We start from the raw sequence: 19,426 nt of genomic DNA, 5'->3' as shown, positions 1-19,426 counted from the left end.
GGGAAACATCCTCTCAGCATCTATTCTGTCAAGCCCCCTCAGAATCTTATATGTTTCAATAAGATCACCTCTCATTCTTCTAAACTCCAATTGAGTATAGGCCCAACTGTTCCTCATTAGCCAACCCCTTCATTCCAGGAATCAACCTAGTGAACCTTCTGATATTCTTGAGGCTCACCACCACCTTCTCAGAACTTGCATTTATACAGCGCCTTTAACATAGTAAAACATTCCCAGGTGCTTCACAGGAGCGTAATCAGACAAAGTTTGCCACCGAGCCACATAAGGAGATATTAGGGCAGATAAGGTAGGTTTTAAGGAGTGTCTTAAAAGAGGAACAAGAGTTGGTAAGGTTTAGGGAGGGAATTCCAGAGCTTAGGATTTAAGCAGCTGAAGGATCGGTCGCCAATGATGAAGCAATGAAAATCGGGGATGTGCAAGTGGCCAGAGTTGGAGGAGTGCAGATCTTGGAGGGTTGTAGATTACAGAGATAGGGAGGGGCGAGTCTTTGTCGGCATTTGAAAACAAGGATGAGAATTTTAAAATCGAGGTGTTGCTTAACTGGAAGCCAATGTAAGTCAGCAAGCACAGGGGTGATGGGTGACAGAGCTTGGTATGAGTTAGGATACAGAGTTTTGGATGAGCTGAAGTTTATGGATGATGAAAGATGGGATACCAGCCAGGGGTGCGTTGGATTAGTCAAGGCATGGATGTTGGTTTCAGCAGCAGATGAGCTGAGACTGGGGTGGAGTTGGACGATGTTATGGAGGTGGAAATAGGCGGTCTTAGTAATGTTGTAGATATGTAGCCGGATGCTTGTCTCATGGTCAAATACTTTGCATATAGATCGCATCACATAGGTTGTATGTGGATTAACAGATAATGCATGATCAGTGTGATCTACTGAACTTTTTTCCTCTTCTAGGAGATTACATGGCTGTGGGGGGGGGCTAAGACGTGCCTAATCCAGTGTAGGGCAGTCATTTTCACACATTCGTACAGCCATTCCACACTATGTTTACAGAAGGTGACACTGCAGTCACTCAAAAAACATAGATTGAGGCCACTCTCCTGGCGCATTACTTAATGATTGTGCGAAAATATCGCTGATGTTCCATGCAGGACAACCAGATTGAGAGTTCAACTCACATACAGCCAGAAAGTGAGAGCCAAGGCCGCTTGGGATCCCTGGGCAACGAACATGGTGTTCCCTGCTTCTGGTGGCAACACGGTCATCCAACACGGCATCTCATGCTACCATGGCAACTGTTTTAATTATTTATTATGCATTTAAGAGAGGGTTACCTGACTCCTGTGTTGAATTTTGGTCCACTTTGAGGCAACACTGACCAAACTGATAGTGTGACAGCATGACGCAATCATGTGCTGATGCTGAGGCTCATGAATATGCTGATAGAAAATGTCTACAAGTTGCTTCCAAAAGAAAAAGGGCACAGTAAGTTAATGCAATAGCTGCTGTTGAATCAGTGGCTATAATGAAAAAGACTTGCATTGATATAGCGCCTTTCACAACCACCAGACGTCCCAAAGCATTTTACAGCCAATGAAGTACTTTTTGAAGTGTAGTCACTGTTGTAAAGTAGGAAATGCGGCAGCCAATTTCGCACACAGCAAGCTCCCACAAACAGCAATGTGATATTGACCAGATAATGTTTTGTTATGTTGATTGAGGGATAAGGAGAGAACTCTTCTGCTCTTCTTTGAAATAGTGCCGTGGGATCTTTTACATCCACTTGAGAGAGCAGACGGGGCCTTGGTTTAATGTCTCATCTGAAAGACGGCACCTCCAACACTGCACTAGAGTGTCAGCCTAGGTTTTTGTGCTCAAGTCCCTGGAGTGGAACTTTGAACCCTCAACCTGACACCCCAAAGGCTAGAGTGCTACCCACTGAGCCACAGCTGACACTATGATAATCATGAATATGGGTGGGATGGCTTGACCCATCCACCTCCACGGAGGTGTGTGGGGGACCTGACCCATCCACCTCCATGGCACGAACCTGGTATTGCAGTACTTCCAGGAACGGTGCAGTGGCTCTCGGCCTTTTGGCTAAGATCAAGTGTAGTACCGTTTCTGACCAGCCACCATGACCTCCGGGTGGTTTCTCCCTGGTCAGGAAGGTATATGCTTGCATTTTTGGAAACAGGAGGTGGGTGGGGAGGGTTGACCCATCCACCTCCACGGAGGTGTGTGGGGGACCTGACCCATCCACCTCCATGGCACGAACCTGGTATTGCAGTACTTCCAGGAACGGTGCAGTGGCTCTAGGCCTTTTGGCTAAGAGCATTGGCGCAGAGTGATCCTTGGCATGTGCAAGGTGACCTCTGGCGTTTGTGATTTGACAAAGAATTGGAACGATTGGCTACGAATTTTAAAATAAAAAAATAAAAAAATATAAACTCCTGATGACTTGTTGGGTACAGGTGTGGCACTGATTCAAATTGAGTAAGAAGTTGTCACAGTTGAACTCTGTGGTCTGGTAGTTACTCTCAGTCACAGCGGCTCTAACCATATCGTCACTGGCCTCAGCATGCCTGGGTCATGGGAGAATATTTGATCAATAGCTAGTAACTCCCACGAGAATGTGGATTCGTGCGGAGGCCCATGAGAATGGGATCGGGCTTGGTTATGATGCCCTTCGCAGTTGGGAGTCTGACGACGTTCACTGTCTTGGCCCCCGAAGATTAACCATTTCGACAAGGGTCTGGGAAATTGCTGACATACCCGTGGCAAGAGTCGGGCATAAATTGCCCTCCACCAGAAACAGGGTGCACCTACCATTTTTGTTGTGTTCTGGCCGCCATCCAGTGGAGTTCCCCTCTTTTTTTTTTGAGCGGGCGCAAGTCAGTCATAATGAGGGCAGAAGTGGGGGCGGGACAGTGTAGTTAAAGAGGAGAGCCACTGCCAAGAGGGAGTGCCAGGCTGTCTGGCAGTCAGCCGACAATAAAAAATAAAATGGCATTGCTGGCAGCGCCATCTCCTCTTTAATGGCGACCACGCCGCCAGCCAACAAGGAGTGCATCGACACAAAAAGCTGTTGGGGGCAGCGAATGCCGGTCAGAAGACTTTCGCTTCCGGGACATTGGCGGTGCACACTCTGATGATGCACTTAGGAAGTTTTGGCAGCAGCGGGGCAATAAGGGTAGTGGGGCAGATATGGCCACCGCCGGAAAAACGCTTGAGGGCAATTGCGCGAACGATGGACATTCCATGAAAAATCGGCGGCCATTCCGCAATGAGCCCTGGCCGCTGCCTTCCGGTGGCCAGAGGGCTTAACAGAAAGGGCAATTTTGGCCCCGGTGCCTTTTGTAAAAAGAGCAGGAGAAAAGGGAAACCATGAATACTCTTCGCCTTGCAGAGCAGGTAAAGACACTGTGATAAAGGGGCGACAGACTTTGAAAAAAGCAAAGAACTTTGAATTTATGTAGTGTTTTTATATCCACAGGATGTCCCAAAGCACTTTACAACCAATGCATTACTCCTGTGTAATCACTGCTGGTTTGTGGACAAATGCGGCAGCCAATTTGCAAAGTCCTGCAAACAGCAATGACGTAAATGACCATAAATGTTGGGCAGGACATAGAAGAAATCTCCTGCTCTTCTGTGATTAGTACCATGGGGATCTTTTACGTCAGGGGCATACGGGCCCTTTATTTCATGTCTCATCCAAACGAACAGCTCAAAAGTTCCAGCCTAGATTATGTGCTGAAGCCTTGGGGTGGGGTTTGAACCCACAACATTCTGACTCGAGTGCTACCACTGAGCTAAGCTGCCGTCTTCCCTTAAAGTCAGAGGTGGGAGAGGGTGGAATTATGGCTACTTCTGTGTAAAAACACTACCAGCCTGCATATCCTTTTTTACTATTATAGGGGAACATGAGGAAAATAACTCGGGTAGATCACAAAATCCTACTTCTATCTTCAGACACTCAGAAATCTATGAATTCACCAGGACCCTGAAGCAAAAAGTCAACATCCCAACGAGCAGAAAGTGGCCACCTTGTGCTAAATTCATGTTTATTGAGTGGCTCCATTGCACAGCTAGATAAAAACAGCGTATCTCTCTCACTCCCAATTCAATAAAAATATCATCATCATAGGCAGTCCCTCGGAATCGAGGAAGACTTGCTTCCACTCTTAGAATGAGTCCTTAGGTGGCTGATCAGTCCAATACGAGAGCCACAGGTGGGACAGAAAATCGTTGAGGGTAAGGGAAGGTGGGACAGGTTTGCTGCACATTCTTTCTACTGCCTACCCTTGTTTTCTGCATGCACTCGGCGATGAGACTCGAGGTGCTCAGCGCCCTCCCGGATGCACTTCCTCCACTTAGGTCGGTCTTTGGCCAGGGACTCCCAGTTGTCAGTGGGGATGTTGCACTTTATCAGGGAGGCTTTGAGGGTGTCCTTGTAATGTTTCCTCTGTCCACCTTTGGTTCGTTTACCATGAAGGAGTTCCGAATAGAGCGCTTGCTTTGGGAGTTTCATCTCTGGCATGTGGACAATGTGGTCTGCCCAGCGGAGGTGGTCAGTGCTTCAATGCTGGGGATGTTGGTCTGGTTGAGGACGCTAATGTTGGTGCATCTGTCTCCCCATGGGATTTGCAGAATCTTGCAGAGGCATCATTGGTGGTATTTCTCCAGCGTCTTGAGGTGTCTACTGTATATAGTCCATGTCTCTAAGCCATACAGGAAGGCGGATATTACTACAGCCCTGTAGACCATGAGCTTGGTGGTAGATTTGAGGGCCTGGTTTTCGAACACTCTTTTCCTCAGGCGGCCAAAGGCTCACTGGAGGCAGTGTTGAATCTCCTCATCAATGTCTGCTTTTGTTGATGAGGCTCCCGAGGTATGGGAAATGGTCCACGTTGTCCAGGGCCATGCCGTGGATCTTGATGACGGGAGGGGGTGGGCAGTACTGTACGGTGAGGACAGGTTGGTGGAGGACCTTTGCCTTACGGATGATTAGCGTAAGGCCTATGCTTTCGTACGCCTCAGTAAATATGTCGACGATGTCCTGAAGTTCAGCCTCTAAATGAGCGCAGACGCAGGCGTCGTCTGCGTACTGTAGCTCGACAGTAGCAGGACAATTAATTCACATCATCAATCTGTTCAACGCAATTTACATTTACACTGCCTTGTGACCTGGACTGTGTGTCTTTCACAAGTGAACTTCATCAATCGCTCCAAAGGTTGACTGACTTGGTGAGATGATGCCAGATACGAATTGTTAAGCTCCTTTATTTAATAGGAAGGTAAACATGCAGAATAGCCATTATGGCTGGACTCAACCCATTCAATTCGTACAATTTATCTTCATGTAATAATACAAAATAAAGAAAATGCTATTTTTACCTACATCAGTAGGTTGTCTTATTAGATTTAGTCAAGATGGGGGCTATTTCAGAAGAGGCGTGAAGTTAGACGAGCAGCTGTCCCGCCCAAATCCAGTATCGAGGCGCCTGAATCGCCTTCAGGGTCAAGCTTGATTTGAATGGAGCCGGAGAATTGCAGGCTTCAAATAGGTGTTTTGCTGCAGCTGGCCTGTTGTGGGAGTGTGGGAAGTTGGTTGGCTGCTATGGTAAGTTTGCCAACAGGTAGGGTCTAGTGGGGAAGGTGAGCACAGAACTGCAGTATTTATGTGGAACCACCCCTGCTCCGCCTGGCCCCACAAATGGGTGGGGTGCGGCTCTATCGTGTGGCGCGCACCCCACCCATTTGAATTTCAAAGTTGCAATAGGGATGTTCCAAAGGTGTAGGCCTCCGATACGCATATTGAAAGAACCTCCTGTCGGATACAGGGGTGTGCTGTGTGCCTATTTAAAGGCCCGTGTGCAAATTGCATCAGGCACACCTTAAGTGACTAAGAAGCAACTGACTTTCCCCCTGCCCGATTTTCCTCTGCTGACTGGCCATTTTTCAGCTGAAAAACAGATGGGAGGCTGCTGAAAATCCCAGTAGCATCTAACTGTCCGACAGCAGTTCTGACCTCCACCTCAGTGACAGCCCTCACAGCTTTCACTTTGATAAGCCTGCCTGCCCTTGCAGCCTTCCTGTTTGAAAACAACAGGAGTCTCTTCTTAGCACAGGCACACTGAGACTAAGGGATAGAAATTGGGCTTGGGCGGCTGTTTTACGCCACGCCAGATATTGAATTTGACAGACTGCAATGGAAACGAATATCAGGCAGGTCGTGTAACAGGCAGCTGACGCGATACCGTCCGTTTTGCGTCAGTGCTCATGGCGAATTTCTGCCTCGAGCTGCACTGCTGATTCTGCTGAGATTAACCAACTCCAGACAGTACAGGGGCCAAACTTGGGGACTTTGCTGGGCTGTGTAGCTCACTCAGCACATCATGTGGTGTGTGACCCATTGTGGATTCTGATGCGATGAACCGTAAGTGACGAACTTGAGCTGTAAAATAAGGAACTGAACACATGAGCAGATTGGGAAACTCGTCTGAGTTGCTTGCAAGTCCTGCTCAAGTGTAACTTTGAGGATTCCTCTATCGAAAGCATACCATAGTGTGGCTTCCTCAAAAAGCTGTTTCGGTAATAAAAGTATATTTATCAAACCGTGAACCTTGCAGTGGTCTCGTTTCTGTCACAGCAATACTCTGATTTAACAAAGTACTTTTTTGCATAGTGTAGTTCCCCCAAGGTCTATTGAAAAAGTATGTTTTAAAATATATGGCTTTTTCAGATTTCTCATCTGAAGAGAGCTGTGCATCATATTTGTTCCTGCAGTCTGCTCTAGTGATAAAGAAATACATATTTTTACTTATATAGTGCCTTATCATGGGCTAGATTTTACACTTTTGTGCAGATCGCCCAAAAATAGGCATTATTTCCGGCGTGGGCGGTAAAATGGGTTTTCAGATCGCTGGCTTGTCGCCCATTCTCAAAGTCCCTAGTCTCCCCCGAGGTTGAAGCAGAGCATCCTTTTAAATGATACGACGGGCCATTTAGAATTTCATGGCATCCATTCCGCTGCGAGTACTTCCGGTTAGTTCAACTTTTCCCCAGCGGTTTTTTCAGCGAGCGAAATTGTCGGTGAGACGTGTGCGAGGTGCCGAAAGGATGGGCGATGTACTGATGGGCGCTAGTTTTGGCAAATGTGATCTTTACGACAAAAAACAGTGGGCAGTCGGGATTATTAAATCTTGGCATTAATTATGTGCCAAAAGTAACACTGGGCGATATTATGGCCGTTGGTTTCGCCCATTCTGATGATTCCGCCCAAAAAAAGTGGGCGAGCAGTATTATTTTTTCCCGGCATTACGAACATGGCAAAAGTAAAGCTCAGCGATAAGTGTCTGAAAAATAGGTGTCAGTTTCCATTTTATGGCTAAATGGGCGATATCTGGGTGTTACACCTCATTTCAGCGTTAAAATGGATGTTAAGTGGGCGTTATGCATGGCAAAATAATGGAAAGTCTAGCCCCATGTCTCTCAAGAAATGTTTCATAACAGTTCATGTGAATTACTTTTTTTTTAAGTGCAGTGATTTTTGTTACCTCAGCAGTCAATCTGCATACAGTAAAATCCCATGAGCAGCGATGAAGCTGTTTTATTTGGTGACAGAGATTGAGGTTGCTCGTGTCACCAGGAGTACTTCCTGCTCATCTTGAAAAGTGTCATAAGAACTTAAGAATTAGGCGCAGGAGTAGGTCATATAGTCCCCTGAGCCTGCTCCGCCATTCAATAAGATCATGGCTGATCTTCCACCTCAACTTGTGTCTTTGGGTGTCAAAGGATTTTTAATGCTACACCGGAATTGGGAACACCTCAGTTTAACATCACTTCCAAAGGGCAGCGCCGTCAACATTGTCGCGCTCCCTTTCACCTTCATTTATTTGTTCCTATCCTGAAATGGATCTTGAATCACAATAAGAACATAAAAAATAGCAGGAGCAGGCCACCTGGCCCCTCGAGCCTGCTCTGCCATTTAATAAGATCATGACTGATCTGATCATGGACTCAGTTCCACTTCCCTGCCCGCTCCCCATAACCCTTTATTTCCTTATCGCTCAAAAATCTGTCTATCTCCACCTTAAATATATTCAATGACCCATCCTCCACAGCTCTCTAGGGCAGATAATTCCACAGATTTACAACCCTCCGAGAAGAAATTCCTCCTCATCTCAGTTTTAAATGGGTGGCCCCTTATTCTGAGACTATGCCCCCTAGTTTTATTCTCCCCTACGAGTGGAAATAGCTTCTCTGCATCCACCTTGTCGAGTCCCCTCATTATCTTATATGTTTCGATAAGATTACTTCTCATTCTTCTGAACTCCAATGAGTATAGGCCCAACCTACTCAACCTATCTTCATAAGTCAACCCCTTATCAACCTAGTGAACCTTTTCTGAACTGCCTCCAATGCATCTTTTGACTCAGCAAGATCGCATCAACTGAGCAAAGCTGGCACCTGACAGGGTGCAGCATTATGCGTCCCAGAGTAGCTCTACCCATTGCAGCTCAAACCCAGGAAAGTTCATTAAAGGCTGGATAGGTGGCATTACTTTAAAGTTTAAATAAATGAAACTTTCCTTTCCGATAATGGCAATCAGTTGGAGGGATCAATAGTGGTGTCTTCAACTGTGGATTAGTGTGTGCAATTCTGGGCACTGCACTTTAGGAAGGATGAGAGGTCTTGGAGAGGGTACAGAGGAGGTTTACCAGGATGATACCTGGGTTGAGGGACTTTAGTTATGTGGAGAGATTGGAGAACCTGGGATTGTTCTCCTTAGAGCAGGGAAGGAAGGGAGACATAATAGAGGTTTTCAAAATCATGAGGGGACAAGTAGGGAGAAACTGTTTTCTCGAGCAAATGGGTTGATAACCAGAGGTCATAGATTTTAAATAATTGGCAAAAGGAACTACAGAGGAAATGAGGAGAAATTATTTCACACAGAGGGTTGTTATGATCTGGAACGCACTACCTGAAAGGGTGGTGCAAACAGATTCCAGAGGAACTTCCAAAAGGCAATTGGACATGTAGTTGAAGAGGACGAATTTGCAGGGTTATGGGGAAAAAGCTGCGGAATGGGACTAAATTGGAACTGCTCCTTCAAAGAGCCGGCACAGGCACGACAGGCCCAATGGCCTCCTTCTGCACTGCAAGAATCTATGATTTTATGAATAGAAAATAAAGCTGATAAAACTATCATCGGAACTTCCACGGGGGTCCCCCGATTGGCTGCCGCGACTTTGGCGTAAATCCTGTTTAGATGCATAAACGCGGTTCCCGCAAATCTTCCAAAGTTACAGCGGCTGACTGGAACCCCCTTCCCAAAGAAATTCCCGCCATATATTGCGACATTTACGGCATCCGTCGTACATCAGAGATCTTGATGTGAGGTTGCTTGTACTAACAGAAGCCCTTCCAGGTAGAGGCACGGTATCCATAATGTGCTGATAAGATAACGGTTCTGCAGCTGTGCAGAAGTAATCTTACAGCCTCTATTAAAAATAGATAGTGGGGGTAAGTGTTTGGCCCTTCAGTTGTTCAACTTCTCTGGAGGACACAGAAACGTGACCTGCAATGGGAACAAAGAAATTCAGGCATTTAATAATCAGAAATATCAACGGATCATAAACATTATTAATTATAGTCTCTGCTCATTTGTTACCTGTTCTGATATTTTTAGGGCTTAGTTTTTCGGTGTAGTTTTAAATAAGACCCCTTTTCAGGTCCTCCCTCACCAGTCTCAATGCACCAATGTACTACTTAACAACAAGTTGCATTTACATAGCACCTTTAACGTAGGGAAATGTCCCAAGATGCTTCACAAGACTGAAAATCCGCTGAAAATCTGACACCGAGCCATACAAGGACAGGCGACCAAAAGCTTGGTTAAAGAGGTAAGTTTTAAGGAGCGTCTGGGCCTTTATTGCAAAGGGGATGGAGCAGGGAAGTCTTGCTAGTTATACAGGGTATTGGTGAGGCCACACCTGGAATACTCCATGGAGTTTTGGTTTCCATATTTATGAAAGGATATACTTGCTTTCGAGGCAGTTCAGAGAAGGTTCACTAGGTTGATTCCAGAGATGAGGGGGTTGACTTATGAGGAAAGGTTGAGTAGGTTGGGCCTCTACTCATTGGAATTCAGAAGAATAAAAGGTGATCTTATCAAAACGTGTAAGATTATGGGGGGGCTTGACAAGGTGGATGCAGAGAGGATGTTTCCACTAGGGGAAACTAGAACTAGGGAGCATAATCTTAGAATAAGGGGCCGCTCATTTAAAACTGAGATGAGGAGAAATTTCTTCTCTCATAGGGTTGTAAATCTGTGGAATTCGCTGCCTCGGGAGTTGTGGAAGCTGGGACATTGAATAAAGACAGAAATAGACAGTTTCTTAAATGATAAGGGAATAAGGGGTCATGGGGAGTGGGCAGGGAAGTGGAGCTGAGTCCGTGATCGGATCAGCCATGATCGTATTAAATGGCGGAGCAGGCTCGAGGGGCCGTATGGCCGACTCCTGCTCCTATTTCTTATGTTTTTATGTTAAAGGAGGAGAGAGAGAGAGAGAGAGAGAGAGAGAGAGAGGCGAAGAGGTTTAGGGAGCGAATTCCAGAGCTTAGGGCCTAGCAGCTGAAAGCTCAGCTGTCAATAGTGGGGCGAAGGAATTGTGGGATGCGCACCAAGGGAGCAGGCATATGGTATCAGTCCCAGCCTATCCTGATTTTGTGTCAGCTGATCGGACACATAGAGACCGAAATTGCCCACCACTGGAAACGTGGCGCACCTACCCTGTTTCTCATGTTTTTACCGGGGTGGTTGATGTGTGGCCTTGAGTGAAATTCTGCTCTTTGGCTTTTTTTCCCCAGTGGCCCGGAAGTTGGTCATTATGGGGGCGGAAGTGCGGTGGTGAGCGGAAGTTCGCCAGCAAGAGGGGCAGAAGTTGGGGGTGGGCGGAGTGTCCACCGCTGTCACTCATCAGCGTATCATTTATTGCCCACCCCTAAGTACCTAGGACACTTCCCTGACGAACTCCTGCAGCAATGTCTTGGAGCTGTGATGATTGATCTCCAACCACCACAACCATCTTCCTTTGTGCTAGATATAACTCCAGCCAGTGGAGAGTTTTCCCCGATTCCCATTGACTTCAGTTTTACTAGCGCTCCTTGCTGCCTTGATGTCAACGGCAGTCACTCTCACCTCACCTCTGAAATTCAGCTCCTTTGTCCGTGTTTGTAATGAGGTCACCGAGTGGTCCTGGCAGAACCCAAACTGGGCATTGGTGAGTAGGTTATTAGTGAGTAAGTGCCACTTGATAGCACTGCCGTCCTTACCCAGTCTGGCCTATACGTGACTCCAGATCCACAACAATGTGGTTGACTCTGAAGGGGCCTAGCAAGCCACTCAGTTCTTTCAAGAAGGCGGCTCACAACAACCTTCTTGAGGGCAAGGATGGGTAATAAATGCTGGCTTTACCAGCGACGCCCACATCCCAGGAGTGAATAACAAAAATCTACAGCTGCCCAAATTGATCCAAGGTGACTGGCTTCATTTGTGCCTTTCCTTCCCCATGGGAAAGTTGCTAGTGGGTGGGAAATCACAGACACAAACAAGCAAGGAAGAAATCTTCCCCACGGTATCACAGATCTCATTTTACTCTATAATTAATATATGCAAAGGCTTAAAAAAAACCACAACAGTTTTCCAAGATGCCAGCATAATTGCACAATAATTAAACAGCTTTTTTCATTTAAGGGGGAACTGGGTGCATTTTTGAGGGAGAGGGCGATTGTGAGATCTTCGCTTTTGCAATCAGCAGACGCTTTTCCCAGTCCTAATTCCGTGAGTCTGCCTTGTTCCCAAAGCGCTGAAGTGTAGTCACTGTTGTGACTTAGAAATCGTGGCTGCCAATTTGTGGGAGCTTATTTACACATAGCAAGCTCCCACAAACAGCACTGAGATAATGACCAAATAATATGGTTTTACTGATGTTGATTGAGGGATAAATACTGGCCCCAGGATATCAGGGGAACGCCCCCTGCCCTTCTTCGAAATAGTGCCATGGGATATTTTATGTCCGCCTGAGAGGTCAGACGGGTCCAGCATCTCATCTGAGAGATGGCACCACCAACAGTGCAGCGTTCCATCAGTACTGCACTGGAGTGTCAGCCTAGATCTACTATCCCTTTATTCCCCTTTCCTTCAATCACCTATCCAACATATTGTTAACTGTTGACCTGGTCTCTGTTTCAATCACTAACTCCGGTGGTGTCCTAACTCGCACCAAGTCCCGCTCACCCATCACCCCTGTGCTCGCTGACCCACTTTGAGTCCCGGTCAAGCAATAGTTGTCCTTGTTTACAAATCCCTCCATGGCCTCGCCCCTCTATCTCTGTAATCTCCTTCAGCCTCACAACGCATCCCGCCGCCCCCCTCCCCCCACCCCTGCCCCGAGATATCTGTGCTCCTCAAATTCTGCCTTTTTGAGCATCCCTGATTATAACTGCTCAACCATCAGTGGCCGTGCCTCCAGCTGCCTTGGCTCTAAGCTCTGGAACTCCCTCCCTAAACCTCTCTACCTCTCTTTCCTCCTTAAAACTTACCTCTTTGACCAAGCTTTTGGTCATCTGCTGTAATATCTTATGAGATTTTTAAAATCTCACAATAGATTTAAAGTAAGTGGTGGGAGGTTTAGAGGGGATTTGAGGGGGAATGTTTTCACCCAGAGGGTGGTGGGAGTATGGAACTCACTGCCTGAAAGGGTGGTAGAGGCAGAAAGCCTCACCACTTTTAAAAAGTACTTGGATGTGCACTTGAAGTGCCGTAACCTACAGGGCTACAGACCAAGAGCTGGAAAGTGGGATTAGGCTGGATAGCTCTTGTCGGATGGCGCGGACACGATGGACCGAAATGGCCTCCTTACGTGCTGTAAATTTCTATGATTCTATACTACTCCTGTGAAGCGCCTTGGGACGTTTTACTACGTTAATGGTGCTACATAAATACAAGTTGTTGTTGTAGTGAATTCCACATCCTTTCAACCCTCTGTGTAAAAGGTTTCTCCTACTACCATTACATTTAATCTTACATCTCTGTCCTTTTGTTCCAGTCCCTCAACCACTGAAAACTGTCTGTTTCTATCTACCATGCCCGATCACTTTGCAATCTCAAATCACCCTGTAATCTCCTCTACTGAAAACAACCGCAATTTTCCTAGTCTTTCTTCATGGGTGTATTCCCTCATACCAGACAGCTTTCCAGGAATCTGTGCTGTACCATCTCTATTGACCCAACAACCTTCCTCTCTTGTAGAGCCCAAAACTGCACACAGTACTCCTCCTGTGGTCTCATAAAATTTTTATATGGATCTAAAATTTTTATATGGGAGCTATAGAATATAAAAACCTCGGCTTTTATATTCTATAGCTCCCGCCATAAAAGCTAATGTTCCGTCAGCTTTCATAATGGCCTCATCCACTTGCATTGCTGCTTTCAATGTCTTGTGAACCTGAACCCACACATCTCTTCTGAAGGCTGCGGGGTGACCTAATAGCGGTCTTTAAAATTATGAAAGGTTGTGATAGAGTGGATACAGAGAGAATGTTTCCACTTGTGGCGAAGAGCATAACGAGAGGCCATCAATATAAGATAGTCACCAAGAAATCCAATGGGGAATTCAGCAGAAACTTCTTTACCCAGAGAGTGGTGAGAATGTGGAACTTACTACCACAGGGAATGGTTGAAGTGAATATTTTAGGCGCATTTAAGGGGAGGCTAGACAAGCATATGAGGAAGAAGGGAATAGAGGGTTATGCTGATAGATTTAGATGAGGAAAGATGGGAGGAGGCTCGAGTGGAGCATAAACGTCGGCGTGGACTGGTTGGGCTGAATGACCCATTTCTGTGCCGTATAGTCTATGTAATCATATGTAAACCTAAACTTTGCGTCATCTGCTCAATGGCTCTTGATATACCCTTCCATCTCTCCAACCATTTTTACCCCTGACGATATACTGCATTATGGACTTTAACCTTCACGTTGGTTAATTTTAAAAAACCATTGACACTTACTTTCCACAGATGTCCTGGTGGGTAGCCCTATAGGTGAGCCGCAGGCTTGAATATTCCTGAAGCCAGTTTTGTATCATCTCTGGATGTCTGGGATCCACCTCGAGGAAAACCTTGCTGCAGTAGAGAAGAAGACGCTTGCTGAGAGGACAACAGAAAGGCAGGACCACAGGAAAAGTACAAAGAAAGAACTTGCATTTATATAGTGCCTTCCACGACCTCGGGACAGCCCAAAGCGCTTTATAGCCAACGAAGTACTTTTGAAGTGTAGTCACTGTTCTGATGTTAAATTATTTATAAAGCCCAGGCTTTATTAACTGCTGTGTTAATCTGTCCTGCCACCTTCAGAGATTTGTGCACAAACACCCCCAGGTCTCCCTGTTCTTGCTTCACCTTTAAAATTGTACCATTTAGCTGGCATTGTCCCTCCTCATTCTTCCTAACAAAATGTATCACCAGCTATATTGGGATAGGTAGGAGTGGAACCATGCAAGGGCAGTCCCACGGTGCTGGACAATGGGAAGAGAGATGGTGGAGGAGAATGGCGTCATGGTCAACAGCACTGAACACCGTGGCAAGAGCTAGGAGGATGAAGAGGAATAATTACCAGGATTCACAATCACTGAACGCCTACAAGGCAAGCGATGCCCAGATGGGCAGAGGAAACGTTTCAAGGACACCCTCAAAGCCTCCTTGATAAAGTGCAACATCCCCACCAACACCTGGGAATCCCTGGCCAAAGACCACCCTAAGTGGAGGAAGAGCATCCAGGAGGGCGTTGAGCACCTTGAGTCTCGTCAACGAGAGCATACAGAAAACAAGCGCAGGCAACGGAAGGGGCGTGCGGCAAACCAGACTCCCCACCCACCCTTTCCTGTGTCACCTGTGACAGACTGTAATTCCCGTATTGGACAGTAGTCACCTAAGAACTCACTTTTAGAGTGGAAGCAAGTCTTCCTCGATTTCAAGGGACTGCCTATGATGATGATGGTTTTGAGCCACATAAACCAGAAGTTCTCAAGTTCAATCTCATGGTCTGTGCTTTATTTGCTGATCTTATCCGGAGCATTGCTGCACTTCTACAACTGGCTTCACAACCCCTGGGCTAGGGAGAAGAGGTAAAAGGAGTCGTTCATGAATCCCATTCATGAGTGGACGTTGGGTGGGAACAGGATCTGCCTCAAGTGTGACGCCCCCGTGGTTGAATGTCTTCCACACTAGGTTCACAAATGAAGATTGGCGGCTTGGGAAAAATGCTGGAGGACTGACAGTGCCCTGGAACTATACACAATTAACAGAATCTTCAGAAGAGGAGGGGGAAAAACAACATAGAAACTTTCCTTACATTGCTCTTCAAAAAGACTTGCATTTCTATAGCGCCTTTCATGACCACCGGGTGTCCCAAAGTGATTTACAGCCAATGAAGTACTTTTGAAGTGTAGTCACTGTTGTAGTGTAGGAGACGCGGCAGCCAATTTGCGCACAGCAAGCTCCCACAAACAGCAATGTGATAATGACCAATCTATTTTTTTTAGTGATGTTAATTAAGGGATACATATTGGCCAGGACACCAGGGGTAACTCCCCTGCTCTTCTTCAAAATAATGCCATGAGATCTTTGACATCCACCTGCAGGAGCTGAACGTCTCATCCAGAAGGTGGCACTTCCGACAGTGCAGCACTCTCTCAGTCATCCATCATAGACAGTCCCTCGGAATCGAGGAAGACTTGCTTCCACTCTTAAAATGAGTTCTTAGGTGGCTGAACAGTCCAATACGAGAACCACAGTCCCTGTCATAGGTGGGACAGATAGTCGTTGAGGGAAGGGGTGGGTGGGACTAGTTTGCCGCATGCTCTTTCTGCTGTCTGCGCTTTATTTCTGCATGCTCTCGGCGATGAGACTCGAGGTGCTCAGCGCCCTGCCGGATGCACTTCCTCCACTTAGGGCGGTCTTTGGCCAGGGACTCCCAAATGTCAGTGGGGGTGTTGCACTTTATCAGGGAGACTTTGAGGGTGTCCTTGTAATGTTTCCTCTGCCAACTTTGGCTCGTTTGCCATGAAGGAGTTCCGAGTAGAGTGCTTGCTTTGGGAATCTTGTGTCTGGCATATGGACAATGTACCCAGCAGAGCTGATCAAGTGTGGTCAGTGCTTCAATGCTGGGGATGTTGACCTAGTCGAGTATGCTAATGTTGGTGCGTCTGACCTACCAAGGGATTTGTAGGATCTTAGAGACATCGTTGGTGGTATTTCTCCAGCGTCTTGAGGTGTCTACTGTACATGGTCCATGTCTCTAAGCCATACAGGAGGACGGATATTACTACAGCCCTGTAGACCATGAGCTTGGTGGTAGATTTGAGGGCCTGGTTTTCGAACACTCTTTTCCTCAGGCGGCCGAAGGCTGCATTGGCGTCGTCAATGTCTGCACTTGTCGATAGGAGGCTTCCAAGATATGGGAAATGGTCCACGTTATCCATGGCCGCATCGTAGATCTTGCTGACTGGAGGGGGGCAATGCTGTGTGGTGAGGACAAGCTGGTGGAGGACCTTTGTCTTACGGATGTTTAGCGTAAGGTCCATGCTTTCGTACGCCTCAGTAAATACGTCGACTATGTCCTGGAGTTTACTCCCTCAGTACTGCATTGGAGTGTCACTCTAGTTATTTGTGCTCAAGTCTCTGGGGTGGGACTTGAACCCACGATCTATCTGACTCAGAGGCGAAAGAGTGCTACCCACTGAGCTCGACGGGCCGAATGGCCTTCTTCCGTGCTGTCACCATTCTATGATTCCAAGTGACGCTGTGGAACAATGTATTTTCCATGAAATTAAGTTATACTCTAAAATGATATTAGAATAGAGCCAAGTGTACTGGTTCCAAGCATTGTCCTAATCCAGCCTGCGATTCCAATGAACTAAAATGGGCTGCCTTACTTAACTCATTCTCCATTGTAAAGACTTTCTTAGGCAAACATTAATACTTTCATGAATTCATAATCTCAATCCAAGAATAACCTGTTCCCCCAGAGGTTTATACTGTACATATAGAACATTGGCAATCCATTTCTGGGCTCCACCTGGCCCAGGTCACAGGCTGGCCTTCTGTGGATTGACAGCTTGATGCAATATAAGAAAAAAAACTGGTACAAATTTACAAGGGAGAGAAACAGACCCAAGAGCCATAAAAAGTTTGATGTTGCTTTCAATCGGGCTGCAGCAAAAACAATTAAATGTGTTGGGACTTACAGGTTGCAAACTGACTGCTTTCACACAGTCAACAGACATCCTCGTCCAAGCATAACATTATTTGGCATCGGAGCCAGTCGTGATTATACGTTAATAAATCCTGGATAGCTATAGATTTAGGAACCGTGATTTATTTATTTTTTTAAATGAAGAAAATAGAAATCTTTGTAAGTCGACAGTTAATGGAACTGAAGGTCAATACATTTTCCACTTGGTTTGCTTTTAGAAAAAATTATTTGGCACAGTACAGCAAAAACAAAGAAGCCTGTCGGAAAAAAAAGCAAAAAAAAACATACATTTTAATTAATGATGAAAATGAATTTGGCATCTAAAAATATTTTTTCCCCCTCCTCACAATTCTCTCCCTCCTCTTCTTAAGGCTCAAACGCTTGCTGGAGTACAGCACCTTCAGTACTCGGCCCAAATGGCTGCTTGCTCCAAATATGGGAATCATGAGTGTCAGCAGGCTATTCGACTGCAAGGTGCAGCACAGCTGATTCCAATCCTGTCCTCACCCACATGATTTAGCACTCTGCTGGATGAAGTCTTCACCCAACAGACCGCAAAGGGAGCTAAACACATTTATTTTTATATCAAACCAGCAGGGGGGATTTAAAGTTTTGGTGAACAGCAGGCAGGGATGGTGGGCGGGGCAATAGGACCCACCCACCCAATGTCTCCGGCGAGAGGACCGAGCCGCTTTAATGGTCGGGTCGCATTTACATGGGTTTGGCGAGCGGAGAGAGTGCCCACTCACTATTGGGATTGGGGCGGGGGGAGAGTGGGGTGGGGACGGCGGGAGGGAAATCCGGAGGCTCTTCTACAGAGCCAAGTTGGAAGTTAAAGGGAGGTAGCAGGAAAGGACTGGGAGCAGGCCCTTAGCGGGCTGTTAACATTTTTATGGGGCCAGAAGTCGTGTTCCTGCTCTGCCCGACCCCACAAAAATCAGCCGCATGGCTTCTTTTCTAGCCATGTGTGAACAGTGGACAGAGGCCCCTTTAAGGGCCGCTGGTTACGCCCAGTACCAATGCTGCACACGGTGCACAATTATGGTGAAAATTGCAAGAGTTGTCTTTTGCCCGTCACGGGACCCCGATTCACCTACCAGCTCTGGCCGCCCTTCTCAAGACCCCCAGCTAAATGGCAGCGGGGGGAATCGGGAACGTGGCGAGAAGGTCAGCACCGCGATTTTCAGAGCGCTAAAGCCCCGGTTCCCACTGTAAAAATTGCATCCCCCTCGCCGCTCACCACTCACCATCCTATTTAAAAGGAAACATTTAATAAGTTTTCCAGCTGAAGGATTTTATTGATTTCTTATCTCTTTCATGTTCCCTGGATTATCATTTGAGAATCTGCTCTCTGGTTTCCAAACAATTGAGTGGTTCTCATCCTCGCACGCAGTCAGTATGGCAATTGAGCTTAACTTTATTTTTTTCTTAAATTCAACATCGGTGAGTTGTTTTAAAGAAGAATGAAGCCCATTGCTGGGAAAGTCTTCGGGTAAACACTTCGGCAGTCCCTTCATTTCAAAGGCCTTAGTGAGGTCAACTTTGTAGTTACGTGGAGAGTCTGAGAAAAGCTGGTGGTGCTGATGGCGGAGGGATAGGTCACTCAAATGCCAGCAATATATCATTGACATCAAGCTTGGTAAGCCAAAGGGATCTGGGAACTTTATTTAACCAATTTCAAGGCTAATCAAACTGTAAATGAAGCACTTTGTTGTTCTTAAAATGAGCTAATAATCAAGCAGTTGGGAGGCAAATTGACAGGGAGCTCTTTCTGAGAGCCAGGATGGGCTGGGAATCTCAGGGGAGACTAAGGGCCATCAGTGGGGACAAGTAAGTGACTTTAAATCTCAATTATACCTGACTGAACTGTTGGTTGCTGAATGCCCTGAGCAAAAGAATCAAAGGGGAGCGGTATGCAGAATTTCTTTGGCCCAACGAGTTGTTGTGATCGGGAATGAACTGCTTGAAAGGGTGGTGGAAACAGACGCAATAGTAACTTTTAACTTTTGCAGGGCTACGAGAAAAGAGCAGGGGGAACTGTGATATAATTTTTTGGAACAGGCTTCGCAACCCATTCCAAAGTCTGCGCTTGCTCTTCTTTTTCAATTCAAAAGCCAGCTCACGGTCGCGT

At 46.5% G+C, this 19,426-nt stretch overlaps 1 protein-coding gene and 1 pseudogene across 8 annotated transcripts in view; one reads left to right on the top strand and one right to left on the bottom strand.

The window, feature by feature from the left end:
* Nucleotides 1-19,426, bottom strand: part of hemk1 (HemK methyltransferase family member 1) — a 164,385-nt gene that overhangs the window by 7,518 nt on the left and 137,441 nt on the right. For 5 of the 8 annotated variants that reach the window (XM_070895590.1, XM_070895595.1, XM_070895597.1 and 2 more), the window contains 2 exons: nucleotides 14,052-14,165; nucleotides 2,801-9,557 (listed from right to left, as the gene is read on the bottom strand). In XM_070895590.1, the coding sequence (XP_070751691.1) occupies nucleotides 9,527-9,557; nucleotides 14,052-14,165 (145 nt within the window). In that variant the 3' untranslated portion in view covers nucleotides 2,801-9,526. Of the gene's footprint in view, nucleotides 1-1,305; nucleotides 1,435-2,800; nucleotides 9,558-14,051; nucleotides 14,166-19,426 lie in introns of all 8 variants that reach the window. The other 3 variants (XM_070895592.1, XM_070895594.1, XM_070895596.1) reach the window with 2 other exon arrangements.
* On the top strand, nucleotides 2,052-2,286 carry LOC139277716 (U2 spliceosomal RNA; annotated as a pseudogene).

The sequence above is a fragment of the Pristiophorus japonicus genome, chromosome 12 (genome assembly GCF_044704955.1).
Source record: "Pristiophorus japonicus isolate sPriJap1 chromosome 12, sPriJap1.hap1, whole genome shotgun sequence".
NCBI lineage: Eukaryota > Metazoa > Chordata > Chondrichthyes > Pristiophoridae > Pristiophorus > Pristiophorus japonicus.
Note: the sequence above shows the minus strand (reverse complement) of the source record. Positions and strands in the feature narration are given on the sequence as shown.